This window comes from Lates calcarifer, linkage group LG19, assembly GCF_001640805.2.
Source record: "Lates calcarifer isolate ASB-BC8 linkage group LG19, TLL_Latcal_v3, whole genome shotgun sequence".
NCBI lineage: Eukaryota > Metazoa > Chordata > Actinopteri > Centropomidae > Lates > Lates calcarifer.
The window spans coordinates 20,361,271-20,375,821 of record NC_066851.1 but is presented as its reverse complement, the minus strand read 5'-3'; the positions used below and the strand labels follow the sequence as shown (position 1 = coordinate 20,375,821).

The 14,551-nt window shown below is 37.3% G+C and overlaps 1 protein-coding gene and 1 long non-coding RNA gene across 2 annotated transcripts in view; both read right to left on the bottom strand.

Annotated features, from left to right (window-relative positions):
• Positions 1-505: 505 nt before the first annotated feature.
• LOC127143596 (uncharacterized) lies at positions 506-1,736 on the bottom strand. The gene is made up of 2 exons (XR_007815161.1): positions 1,661-1,736; positions 506-1,325 (listed from the first exon to the last, which is right to left on the bottom strand). It is a non-coding gene; the product is annotated as an uncharacterized LOC127143596 (long non-coding RNA).
• Positions 1,737-2,090: 354 nt separating this feature from the next.
• LOC108876592 (M1-specific T cell receptor beta chain) overlaps positions 2,091-14,551 on the bottom strand; it is a 94,496-nt gene continuing 82,035 nt past the window's right edge. Inside the window, exons 4-9 of the mRNA XM_051078357.1 lie at positions 9,745-9,783; positions 3,496-3,658; positions 2,916-3,263; positions 2,779-2,805; positions 2,531-2,637; positions 2,091-2,416 (exon numbers count right to left, since the gene is read on the bottom strand). Of these exons, the coding sequence (XP_050934314.1) occupies positions 2,396-2,416; positions 2,531-2,637; positions 2,779-2,805; positions 2,916-3,263; positions 3,496-3,658; positions 9,745-9,783 (705 nt within the window). The 3' untranslated portion in view covers positions 2,091-2,395. The remainder of the gene's footprint in view (positions 2,417-2,530; positions 2,638-2,778; positions 2,806-2,915; positions 3,264-3,495; positions 3,659-9,744; positions 9,784-14,551) is intronic.

Here is a 14,551-nt window from a genome sequence, read left to right as displayed (position 1 = left end):
TGTTTTGGTGTTGGAGTCATGACTATGGTTTAAACTGGCTCTAAGCACCAAACTGTCTTTGTTTGAACTCTTTCTGTTGCTGAATATCAGGGGAACCTCTCTTTCTCTGCATTTATTCATTCTTCATGACAATAGCAGCAAGATGTTGTAGTGTGGCTGTTATTTAGCATCAGAGTTCTTGATGTTTTGTCCAGGAGTCTGCTAGTTTAGCTCAGCGCATCTGAGTGTACAACACTGTGTCCAGTATTGAACTATAGAAAGTTGCAGTCCTGGTCCGATACAGAACTCCCATATGAAAATCTTAAGATATATACCTAGCTGTATTTCAGGGTATATATCCCTCATTGTTTTTACATCCTAAAATATGGTTTATGTACTCACTCACTGCAGTTCTGTTATCATGAATTAATGAAAAAATATTATTTTAATTTAGCTGGAAGGTGGTGGAAGTGTTTTTACCTTCATAACACACCCTCGCTTTGAAAATTCAGCGTGGCACAAAAAGTGTTAAATAACCACATGAGCTTTATTCACAAAATTGAAAACAACAGCTTATAATCTCATCTAAAGAGTTTGCAGGAGGAGATATAATTATCAAAATACACCAAACTTCTGTTACTGACTCACACTGTTTCCTGTTTATGTGGCTCCAGTTGGTACAAACATGTTTTTCAAGGAAACAAATGGAGAAAGGAGAACGTGGTCTTCTTCAGTTTGAGTCCCACCGGAGTCTCTACTGGTAAAAAATAATTGCACAGTTTGATGAGAGACTGTTTGGACAGTATTTGGTATATGGCCAGATTGTGTTTATAGTCACATACAGAATAGTGTCTCATAGTGGTTCACATAGAAATGATAGCACTATACACACTCTCTTACAGACTCTTTAAATGAACTGTTGATAGGTGTCTTAAGTCTGCCTGATAATGTTTGAATCTTTCTGATTGTAGTGAAATTCATTTTACATCTGTCCTGAACCTGCAACATAAACCTTAAAGTGCAAATTTCTGCACCAGATCTCAACAGCTGTTGTTTGTAATACAACACATATTTAAGTTCATTCTGTTGCTTCAGTTGACACAGATATAGCAGCTTTCCCAGCTCAGAGATGTGCAGTGTGGTTGTGGGTTGGTGCAGAGATGCAGGTGCATTGGTTGAGCCGGAGGTTGTGGTTAAGTGGAAGGTTGCACCTCCATCATTTCTCAGCACAGAGAACGATCTGCAGGCTGCTCTGTGACCACATCCTCTCCTCTGCTGTTGCTCTCTACTCCTCTGCACAGTTTCAAGCTCCAGTTTGTCTTCTCACCAACACCAGCTCTGACCTTCTTTTGTTGTACACAGAGGAGAGAACGGTGATTTCCTGTTGTTAATGTGGTAGACTCACACTCTTGACATTTACATTCCTTCTGACAAAGTTTGAACTAAAGGAAAAATTTCTTTATTCATGAAGATAATGTAAACTGTAATACACTGCTCATGTTTGTGCAAAGTGGAAAAACTAAGTATGAACCCACTTCAAATCATTACACAACATGAAAAAAGAAAAGAAACAGTCAAAAGATTAGTCAGTGTGATTTCATTTATCAAGAAATTGCCTCCAAAGTGAGTCAGCTTTCAGTTTGCTCATTGGAAAAACTTGTTATGAACCAAAAGAACCTACCTGTGAAGGTTTACTGAGCTGAGCTGTTTCAACATCTGAAAGTGGAAAATAGTTGATTTCTCAGAAAACAGGCTGGTTGGTGAACTGCTAAAAATACCACACTATCAGATCAGTGTAGGATGAGACGTGAGAACAGTAGGGAGGTGCATATCTTAACTGCATATCAGCAACAATTTAGAGCAACTGACAGACATTGTAATTAATTTGTCTGTTCCTCTCAAATTCAGAAGCACACTGAATGAATGGTGTGTGTGATATGAAGATTGATTCAGGTCCATTTCTGTTTTAGATACACTCTGAATGTAAATAAATAGTGAATAATTTTACTGCATGGAGACGCCATGAGAACTGTTTTTAGGACAAACTACAAAACTCAGTAAGTCATTCAGCACATACTTTTAAAGAAAAATGACATGATATTTTGTCAGTATCCTTTGAAATACTTTTTATTGAGCAACAAATTAAGCACACAAGCATTACACCACCACAAACCAGTGCATAGAACTATGACATATCTATAGAAACTTGATTCAATATACTGCATTTGCATGCCAGCTTTCAGCTTTAGTATAATAATAAGCACAGAACTGTTCATCTACTGTATAAATGCACTGCAACATGCAACTTTATAGAAACATAACTACTTTGTTTTCAGTTGTATTTACAGAAAGACAATTATATTCCATTATATTATATTCCATCTCCCAGAGTTTGTCTCAGCACAGCTCTCACATATCAGTACTTTCCAGTTGAACCCTGAAACAGACAGAAAGGACACAATGTCTTAATGTCATGAGCACTTTTTTTTTATCATCTGTTCATTAACATATATATGAAACCAGTTGATCACAAGTGTTGGGTTTGACAAACCTTAAGTTTATACACCACAAACACTACAAAGGCTCCATAGATGAAGCTCTTGATGATAAAAACACTGTAGGTGAGTTTGGCAGTCTGTGTGATCTTCAGATAGTCTTCTGCAGAAAGTTCAAACATTTAAATGAGTTAATGATTCTTGGTTTATGTGCTTATGATTTCTACCATGAGTTTTCTGTTGGTGATAACCATGCTAGAACAGATGCATTGAGGTGTACAGAACCACAGAATAATATATTTACCTCTTGTTGACTCTTTTGGCGAAAGATCTGATAGACAAATAACAAAAGGATTAGACGAGAGCAGAGGGTTGTTTACATGTATGTCAAGAAGCAACAAGATCAGGGTTAGATTATTTCTGAGTTCCAAATGAACATACCTTCTTTACTTTGAATGCTCTCTGATATAATTATAGGGCCTTTGTCAATGGTGAAGAATTCGACGTTGCACGTGAACTCATTCTCAGGGTCTTGCCAGTCATCAGCATGGACCCTCAACCTGCTGGTGATTCTGTACTTCTTATCATGCTGCTTGACAGGGTTGCCAGTTGCCACACCTGTGGTGACATTCTCCCCATTCATCTGCCAGAACACACGGACATGGTCTGGGTAGAAATCAGTGGCCACACAAAGTAAGGTCTTCTTCCGTGTATTTTCCGGGTTTCGACACTCTTTTGATGAAGGCCAAAACATCTTCACTGTTGGTGGGGTGACATCAACCCCATCTTCTGTGAAGACAAAAGAAATAAATCACTGAATTAAAGCTGCCAAGGATTTAAACATGAGCTGAGAATCATGAACACTGGGTTACAAAGAGACACAAGTGAACCTTTTCACACTGAACATCAACATCAAATACAACATGATCATTACAGGTTATATAACTCACACTGACCATTATCAAGATTACATTTCTTAGGATAAATGTTTGTTTTAATGAAGTTATTGCAGTAGTCTTACCCAGAACTGTTAGTTTGGTTCCCTCTCCAAAATAAGCAGGATAATTTCCAGAACACAGTGCTGACTCGCATGTAAAAAACTGACAAAGACCTACAGTACAGGGGCTGAATGAACCTCTAACTACCTTTAACACTTTTTCCCTGTATTTTGAGTTTTTCACAAGCTAGTCCATGCATCACTGCGTCATGTTAATCTCACTTATAAACTTATTATTGTATTTGAAATACACTTTTCTCCTCATTTGTTGTTGCACATAAAGATGTCCTCTAAATGCCAGTTGAAAGCTTTAAAATAATGTTTGAACTACAACAGTATGTCTGGTGTCAACTTAACAAACTCCACAGATTTATCTTATGGACTTAGTTCATAAATTTTACATTTTCATTTGCAGTTTTGGCTGAAAACAGCAACAAAACAAAGCAGTTTTAAACAGGCCTCAAACCAAAGTCAACAATAGTTTTACACATTTAGGTAAAGTGACACACAGAAACCAAACATTTATGCACATGACTTTTAGAATTTCTTACCCAACACTGTCAGTTTGGTGCCACTGCCAAAGTAAGCTGGGTCATAGTTGTTCACACTGATACAAGGCTACAGAAAAAACTGCTCTGCCATTCAGCACTGAAAGCTGAAAGCTCTTTCTGCTCTTTTTTTCAGATAAACCTTTTTGAACATAAACACGTAGAAATAAGACATATTTATACCAAATTGAATCAGATGCTAACGGCATTAAAGTTTTGGTTTAAAGTCCATTTAAGAGGAGAAGATAAAAAACAACCCTCAGCTCTAACCTGGCAGATATCAACTAGTTTACAAATACAGTGTATATTATTGTTACTTGTAATAATTTTCATGGTCTTACCTAAAACGGTGAGTTTAGTTCCAGCTCCAAAGTAAGCCTCAGACTGAGTGTTCACAGTATTTGACAGAGCTGATAAGAACTGACACTCTCTGGGCATAGAGCCAAATGTTTTATTGCCGCACTACTTTGACTGGAGAACAGAGACATCACTTGTTTTTAGTGGCATAAACCTTCCCTATAACTTCTTAGCACTTTTAAAAATGAGATACTTTGATCAGTGGCATCAAATAAATGATCTTAAAGTATATTTTTAACACTACGTATTTTTAATACTGACCATTTATTTCTCACATGCAGTAAACAAGCTGAGAATCATGCTCTGAGAGGTTATTTTTGCAGGTTTTCTTACCTAAAACAGTGAGTTTAGTTCCAGCTCCAAAGTAAGCCTCGTTGTAGGAGCACAGAGACTTTCAACTGTCACAAAAACCCTTCCTCCTGCCTCTCTTTATCTGTTCCACTTTGACATTTTTTAAACTTTTTCATTCTCTGACATGTAAAAACTTAGAGAGTATCCATAGACTATCTTGACAGTATCAAAAGCATCTTAACAAAACAATACCTCATCAACATTTAATGAACTTTAAAATGTTTTCTTACCTAAAACAGTTAACTTTGTTCCTCCACCAAAATAAGCTTCTGCACCACTACCATAGTCACAGTGCACCTGGTCAGTGCTCAAAACAGCTTTTACTTTTTTGCTTTCTTGACTTTCCAGTTTTGTAAATGGTGTAACTGTCATTTAAAACTAACAACTATCTCCTGACTCTATTTTAACTTAGAAGAATTAGTTTTGTGCTTCAGCTGAAATAAGCTTCATACTGACACAACATTTAAACTTAAGAACTTTAAACTCTTAGCCCTGAGTTTTGTTCCTCTTAAAGAAACTTTCCAATTACTTAACTATTTTCCATTTGTATTGATTTCTTACCTAAAACATTTAACTTTGTTCCTTCACCGAAGTAAGCCTCTGTGCCAAAACCACCAGAGTCACAGTGCACTTAATCAGTGCTCAAAACAGCGTTGCTTTTCTTTTTTGTTTTGTAATCAGTGTAACTGTCCTTTAAAACCAACAACTACCCCCTGCTTTTTTACAAGTTGTATGTGAAACAGACCTCTCAACACTGTTGGGCTCTATTTTAGCTTAGAACAGTCTCAGAACTTAAAACACTTGCACTTAAACTAGACTTGCGTACCGTACATATTACAGAAACTCTCCAATTACAAATGTGTTTTCCATTTATATTGTTTTCTTACCTAAAACAGTTAATTTTGTTCCTCCACCGAAGTAAGCCTCTGTAGTACCACCAGAGTCACAGTGCATGTGAACAGTGCTCAAAACAGCCCAAGATGCTGCTTTTACTTTGTTTCTTTACTTGGTTTTGTAATTAGTGTAACTGCCCTTAAAAACCAACTAAATTCGAGTGTTGTACTTCTTAAAAAACCTTCCAGTTACCTTACTGTTTTTCATTTGTATTGATTTCTTACCTAAAACAGTCAACTTTGTTCCTCCACCAAAGAAAGCCTCTCTGCCGTCATTGTCACAGTGCACCTGATCAGTGCTCAAAACAGCACTTTGCATCTCACTTTACAATTTTATAATCAGTGTAACTGTCCTTTAAAACCAACTACATCCTTCTTTCTTTACAGGTTTTCTATGCAAAACAAACCTCTCAGATATGACACTGCTGGGCTCTGTTTTAATCACAAACAGTCAGTTTTGCTCTTCAACATTGAAACTCAGTGATTTAAAATTCTTAAATTAGACCTGAGTGTTGTACTTCTTAAAGGAACATTGCAATTACAATAATGTTTTCTTACCTAAAACGGTTAATTTTGTTCCTCCACCGAAATAAGCTTCAGCACCACCACCAGAGTCACAGTGCATGTGAACAGTGCTCAAAACAGCCCAAGATGCTGCTTTTACTTTGTTTCTTTACTTGGTTTTGTAATCAGTGTAACTGCCCTTTAAAACCAACAACTTAAACTAAACTTGAGTGTTGTACTTCTTAAAGAAACCTTCCAGTTACCATACTGTTTTTCATTTGTATTGATTTCTTACCTAAAACAGTTAACTTTGTTCCTCCACCAAAGACAGCCTCTCTGCCATCACCATCACAGTGCACCTGATCAGTGCTCAAAACAGCTTTTACTTTGTTTCTTCACTTTTTAGATTTATAATCAATATAAATGTCCTTTAAAACCAGCATCTACCCACTGCTTTTTTACAAGTTGTATGTAAACAGACCTCACAGTTACAACACTGTTAGGCTTTATTTTCCCTGAGAACAACCAGTTTTGTGCCTCAGCTGAAATAAGCTTTGTACCATTACAACATTTAAACTCAACAACTTAAAGCTTTGAGCCAAAATTAAACAAAACATGAGTGGAAGATTCCAGTCACAGTACTGTTTTCAATCTGATTGGTTTCTTACCTAAAACAGTCAATTTTGTTCCTCCACCGAAGTAAGCCTCTGAAGCACCAGAGTCACAGTGCACCTGATCAGTGCTCAAAACAGCACTTTGCATCTCACTTTTCAATTTTATAATCAGCATAACTGTCCTTTAAAACCAACTACATCCTGCTTTCTTTACAGGTTTTCTATGCAAAACAAACCTCTCAGATATGACACTGCTGGGCTCTGTTTTAATCACAAACAGTCAGTTTTGCTCTTCAACATTGAAACTCAGTGATTTAAAATTCTTAAATTAGACCTGAGTGTTGTACTTCTTAAAGGAACATTGCAATTACAATAATGTTTTCTTACCTAAAACGGTTAATTTTGTTCCTCCACCGAAATAAGCTTCACCAACACCAGAGTCACAGTGCATGTGAACAGTGCTCAAAACAGCCCAAGATGCTGCTTTTACTTTGTTTCTTTACTTGGTTTTGTAATTAGTGTAACTGCCCTTTAAAACCAACAACTTAAACTAAACTTGAGTGTTGTACTTCTTAAAGAAACATTCCAGTTACCATACTGTTTTTCATTTGTATTGATTTCTTACCTAAAACAGTTAACTTTGTTCCTCCACCGAAGTAAGCCTCTGAATTACTAGAGTCACAGTGCACCTGATCAGTGCTCAAAACAGAACTTTGCATCTCACTGTCCAATTTTATGATCAGTGTAACTGTCCTTTAAAACCAACTACATCCTGCTTTTTTTACAGGTTGTATGCAGAACAAACCTCTCAGATATGACACTGCTGGGCTCTGTTTTAATCACAAACAGTCAGTTTTGTTCCTGAGATAAGCTTTGTATTTCAACATTAAAACTCAGTGATTTAAAACTCTTAAATTAGACTTGAGTGTTGTACTTTTTAAAGGAACATTCTAATTACAATAATGTTTTCTTACCTAAAACGGTTAATTTTGTTCCTCCACCAAAATAAGCTTCAGCACCAACACCAGAGTCACAGTGCATGTGAACAGTGCTCAAAACAGCCCAAGATGCTGCTTTTACTTTGTTTCTTTACTTTTTAGTTGCTTTTAGATTTAGCTTATTATCTTAAATCTATTTTTACAGTTCATGAGAAGAAGTTCTCAGGTCTTACTTACCAAGAACAGTCAGTTTTGTTCCCTGGCCGAAATAAGCTTCGTACTGACACAGCGTTTAAGCTCAAGAACAAAAAGCTCTGAGCTGAACTTTAACTATAAAGAGTTTGAATAGCCTACAGTAAGTTTGTTACAGAACCACTTCAGTTATAATGATTTTTACATTTGTTCTGATTTCCTACATTAGACCTTATCATAGACTCTATGAATAATATATGTTTCTTACCTAAAACAGTTAACTTTGTTCCTCCACCAAAGACAGGTTCATAACTACCAGAGTCACAGTGAACTTGAACAGTGCTCAAAACAGGCAAAGATGCTGCTTTGACTTTGCTTCTTGACCTATTTATTGCTTTTAAATTTAGCTCATTATCTTAAATCTCACTTTTCATTCAACCCAAAAGACATGATTTTCTGTATTACAGTCTATTTTTTACAAGTTTTGTGTAACATAAAACTTTTCCCCCAAGCACCTGATCTGCTTCAGCTTGTTTCACAGGTAGATTCATGAGAAGAATTTTTGAGACTTTACTCACCAAGAACAGTCAGTTTTGTTCCCTGGCCAAAATAAGCTTCGAACTGGCACAGCGTTTAAGCTTAAGAACAAAAAGCTCTGAGCTGAACTTAAACTGTAAAGAGCTTCATGTTTGTTACAGAACCACTTCACTTATAATGATTTCCTACATTTGTTCTGATTTCTTACACTAGATCTTATCACTGACTCTATGAATAATATATGTTTCTTACCCAAGACAGTTAACTTTGTTCCTCCACCAAAGACAGGTTCATAACTACCAGAGTCACAGTGAACTTGAACAGTGCTCAAAACAGGCAAAGATGCTGCTTTTACTTTGCTTCTTTGCTTTTTAGTAGCATTTACATTTAGCTTATTATCTTAAATCTCAATTTTCATTCAATCCAAAACAACATTTGTTGCATTATGTTTTTTACAGGTTTTATGTAACATACATGCTTTTCTCCACACAATTGACCTACTTTAACTTGTTTTATGTCTTTTAAAGCTGAATTCATAAGAAAATTGATGTTTTACTCACCAAGAACAGTCAGTTTTGTTCCCTGGCCGAAATAAGCCTCTCTATTGGCACAGCGTTTAAGCTTACGAACAAAAAGCTCTGAGCTCAACTTAAACTATAAAGAGCTTCAGGTTTGTTGCATAATCAGTTGTTGGAATGTTTTATTCACTATTTTTCTGATATTTTACCTTTGACCTTATCATAGACTTTATGTAAAATATATGTTTCTTACCTAAAACAGTTAACTTTGTTCCTCCACCAAAGACAGGTTCATATCCACTAGTCCACAGTGAACATGATCAGTGCTCAAAACAGCCCAAGATGCTGCTTTTACAAGTTTTATGTAACACAAAAACTTTTTCCCCACAGACCTTTAACTTGTTTTATGTCTTAGAGCTGAGTTCATGAGAAGAAAGTTTGATGTCTTACTCACCAAGAACAGTCAGTTTTGTTCCCTGGCCGAAATAAGCTTCGTAATTGGCACAGCGTTTAGGCTTAACATCAAAAAGTACAGAGCTGAACCCAAGTACATTAGGATTCTTAATGGGCCACTTCAGTAACAAACCTTACTACATTTGTTCCATTTTAATCATCCTTACTTACCCAAAACAGTCAGTTTTGTTCCTTTTCCAAAGTATGCTTCGTTGGCGTTGTCACAGTGCAAAAATACTGAGCACGAAACTCCTGTGTCTTTCTCTACCAGAATTATCTTTAGAGAGTTTTTACCAATACTTTTCTAACTCTAAGGCAACGTGACAACTATGAATTTATAGTAATAAATAGATATATTTACCTAAAACCGTCAGTTTGGTTCCTTGGCCAAAGTAAGCAGGCTGACTCTGGGTCACAGTGCAACATTACTGAGCATGAAACACTTATGTCTTTCTCTACCACAATTATCTTTGGAGAGTTTTTACTAGTACTTCTGTTTATACTGAGACTCTAAGGTAACATGACAACTATGAATTTACAGTAATAAATAGACATATTTACCTAAAACCGTCAGTTTGGTTCCTTGGCCAAAGTAAACAGGCTCAGTGTTGGTCACAGTGCAACATTACTGAGCACGAAACTCCTTTGTCTTTGTCTACCACAATTATCTTTAGAGAGTTTTTACTAATACTTATATCGATACTAACACTCTAAAGTAGTGTGGCAATTACAAATATAGTCATAAATGGAAATATTTACCTAAAACCGTCAGTTTGGTTCCTTGGCCAAAGTAAACAGGCTGACCCTGGGTCACAGTGCAAAACTACTGAGCATCAAACTCTTGTGTCTTTGTCTACCAGAATCATCTTCTGAAAGTTTTTACTAATACTTCTGTTGAAACTAAGACGCTAAAGCAGCGTGACAGTTACACATATACAGTAATAAATAGACATATTTACCTAAAACAGTCAGTTTGGTTCCTTGGCCAAAGTAAGCAGGCTGATTGTTGTTCACAGTGCAACATTACTGAGCATCAAACTCTTGTGCCTTTGTCTACCACAATCATCTTCTGAAAGTTTTCACTAATACTTCTGTTGATGTTAAGACTCTAAAGCAGCGTGACAACTACACATATACAATAATAAATAGACATATTTACCTAAAACAGTCAGTTTGGTTCCTTGGCCGAAGTAAGCAGGATTAGTGTAGGTCACGGTGCAAAAATACTGAGCATGAAACTCTTGTGTCTTTCTCTACCAGAATTATCTTCTGACCATTTTTGCTAATACTTCTGTTTATACTGAGACTCTAAGGCAACGTCACAACTATGAATATAGAGTAATAAATGAAAATATTTACCTAAAACCGTCAGTTTGGTTCCTTGGCCAAAGTAAGCAGGCTCATTGTAGTTCACAGTGTTCTTTGTTCAGCTCAATATTGCTGTCTTTTTGTAACAGCAGTTTTTCCTTCACCTTCATGTCAGCTTTTCTATTTTTTTAAGGTTTTTTTTTGCAGTGAATAGAAGCTGTGAGAGCGCCGACTTACCTAAAACAGTGAGTTTTGTTCCTTTTCCAAAGTAAGCTTCAGATCCAGTGTCACACTGACTGTCTCCTCTACCAAAAAGTCACAAAACGTAATAATCACCATTTTGAGACACAGTCTAATAATCCAGAGGATGAAGAGGGTTTAAACCTGAGAGATGAGCTTCATGGCATCCAAAGGTTTTGGTGTGTGTTGAGATGAGTTAAAGAAGAATCCAAATCCTCTGAATATGATTTAAAAGTAATTTTTCAAACTTCTTTCCAGCATGTTTTCTGCATATAAATTGATGTTTCAGTGTCAAAGTGTCCTGCCATCCTACACACTTACAGAATACTGATGTTTTCTGCTGTAACAAGTTTCCCGAGTTACATGTAGCCGTCTTCACAATGGTTGTCAATGGGAGGAGGTTTTTGTACGACGGCTCTATAGGATTGTATCACCGTGGCCCCCTGTCCCCACAGTGAAAAAGCATCACACAAAAACCTGATGTCTTTTTCATTCTCTCCTCTCTCCCTCCCCCACCCAGCTTCTCCATATCTCAGCCTCCATCTCTCTGTGTGACAGCAGCTGTGCAGGTCGGGCTGACTGATGCTTGAACGGGCTCCAACATGACTGCTGCTATTTCTGTGTCGCTAAGAAAAGAAGCAAGAACGAAAGGAAGGAAAAGGGAGACTGGTTTCTCTTTTTGAGTTTGTTTTGTAGCTGCTCAGAGGAAGTGACATCTGTCATGGTCACGCCTCTTTATCCACCCAGTTATCAGTGGAGAGACACACATTTACTCAGTGCTTTGCATAAAAGAAAGTGAGCTGCATAAAATGGATTCAATACTTACCAACAACATTTAAGTTAGGATGCAACAATTAGTGACTTCCTAAGTGATACGAAGAGGAGAATGTATCACAGTGGTATTAGGATCTGGTGAAGGTGGCACTAAGTTTAACTACTTTATAGGCTGCTGGGTCCTTTGATCTATAATGATACTCCATAATTTATTTGTTGATGATGTTTCATATTAATAATTTGAAACTGCAAAGAAACTAAAGCTGTCCAATCCATTTAGTGGTCATTAATACACAATATTAATTTCACCTCTGAAATGTAGAGCAGTAGAAGCAGAACCCCTATGTACCCCTATGTTAATGTTCCTATAAAATAAACATGTAAAATAAACATATCACATTAAACATATCAATTTTCTATTATAACATATTAATCTGTCTGTTGAGGTGTTACACTGGACATTTATGGTCTTATCAAAATGATTATTTAAGCAAATGATTGGTTGTATGACCAGTGTATTATACTTAAAAAAAAAAAAAAAACTTTTATATTTGCTTGCGGTACTTTACTAATTTTTATGATGTTATGTTATAGTCATACTGCAGAGGTCACTTATATGTCATATGTAATTCAGACTACTTCTTTGTCATACTGGCATTTTGAAAACAATTGTTTGCCCAGCTCCCATATAACATATTATCCTGACTATCCTGAGCACAATATATTTTTTAAATTCAAGTGTAATGCCACATGAGCCCTGCAGAGGTCAGTGCATGATAACCTCTTGAATTTAATGCACTGAACTTAAACTCTTGTCAGGCTGCACACAGAATTATAGTAAAATTAAAGCTGCGAGCAGCGTTGAACGGGCCCTCGCACCCGGCGCCCGTCGGGGGAGCGGCGACCGCGGGACCCCGGCAACCGCGGGGTCAACGCAGGTCGCAGGGCACACGCTGGCGTAACAGTTCACACTTCCCAGATGTTAAAATTTTAAATAAAAGCTTTTACGCTAATTATTTTCTGTGATAATATTTTTCAGAGCTCATCATCTGTGACAGCTCTTGGCTCTCTTGACTGTAACCTCTCTGTGGCAGCTTCTCACAGACTCAATCAACTCCTCTTCCCCTCCCCCTCAAACACAAACACAAACACACCCACACACACACACACAAACACACAGAGAAATACCCCCTCCCAAAAGGAGATAAAACTCAGTTTTAACTTGAGTTTACAAGCTTTGAGCTTTGAGCAAAAGCATTTTTTTAAGTTCTGTTATTGGGTGCATATATAAATCATTTATGCTTAAACAAGGCTTATAATGAAGTTATTTGAACAGTGAATATCTCATCTGCCTAAAGTCAGGGCGAAGCCACTAACCAGCTGTAGGGATGGGTATCATTAGGATTTTATCTTTATCCATACAGACCCCTATCAGTCCAGCTCAGACTGTTACTGGTTTAAGAGAGTGAAGTTTATAGCAATTTGCAAAATTTGGAGATTAGTGACAAACTAACCAGTTAGACTACATACAGACAAGCTTTCATTTTAGTTGTTAGTAACAGTTTGCCATGAGCTTAACCAGCGTGCTGTGCTTCGTGTTAAACATGTCATGAGACTGTGGACAACGCTGAAAATATTACTTTACTAACTACTGGCCGAACAGGCGCTTTTACAAAGAAAAGGTAAAGGCCAGCAGCTTTTACTTTTCAATGCACTTGTCGTCAACTTGAGTGGCTTATATTCAGCTGGTTCACCTCGACGCTGGAGGACCTAGTGAACTTTTCCTGTCGCCGTACACTGAGTAAGACGAAAAAATCAGCTGACCCCGTGTGAAATTTCCTAACTGATCAAAACCAAACTGTAAAGACAGCATCAATCCACGCTCAGCTTTGGTCAAGGGGAGACATATGGTAAGATTACATGAATTCATGTAATCTTCTTTGAGACTACAATTTCAGACTTAACTAAGTCATTCACTAGTGTCTTGGCAGCGTTTATGGGTTCTTTAGACAGGTCTCTAACTGGTTTTCTTTCCAGGGTCATTGAAATCTTTGGCTTCCTACCTCTGCCAGGCTTGTTCTGCACAGTGTGGCTCTCCTTGAATTTCTCGGTGACGCTTCTCATTTGAGTTCTTGACGCTTGGAAATGCTGTTATAACTTTGTATATCCTTCTCCTGCTTCCTAAGCATCGACAATTCTTCAAGTCTACAGTGATTTCCTTAGATTTTGGCATGATGCTTTCTCAAGTGACAGCTCAAATCTTAACTGAAGTTTTTATACCGCGTGTAAAGCAGCTCTTGGCTCTCCTGACTGTAACCTCTCTGTGGCAGCTTCTCACAGACTCAATCAACTCTTCTTCCCCTCCCCCCTCAAACACAAACACAAACACAAACACACACACACACACACACACACACACAGACACACACACACAGAGACCCCCTTCCAAAAACCCATCAAAGAGTAATACAATGGCTCCATCTATAGGATAAAGTAGAGAGTCGCAACAGGAAGTTACCCCAAAATCTGAGGTTTCAAACAGGAAGTTGGGTTTCCGGACTTTGACGGGCCAGAACCGGCACATGCTTCGACCAAAACTCACAATTTTCGGAGCCAGTCTTCCAAAAAATTCCTCAAGGAGGGGCTGACAACATTTGAAGTGAATCTGGTCACCCGTCTAGAAACTGGACATCACACTATAAAATATGTCATTTCCTGCTATAAATAGGTGGCGCTACAACAATTGTATGAATATTGACATATGGATGTGTGCAGATAGGTACCATTAACAATCCTGTAAAGTTTGATGCAGTTTGGACAAAGTATGGCCGAAATATAGCAAAAATAAAGCAA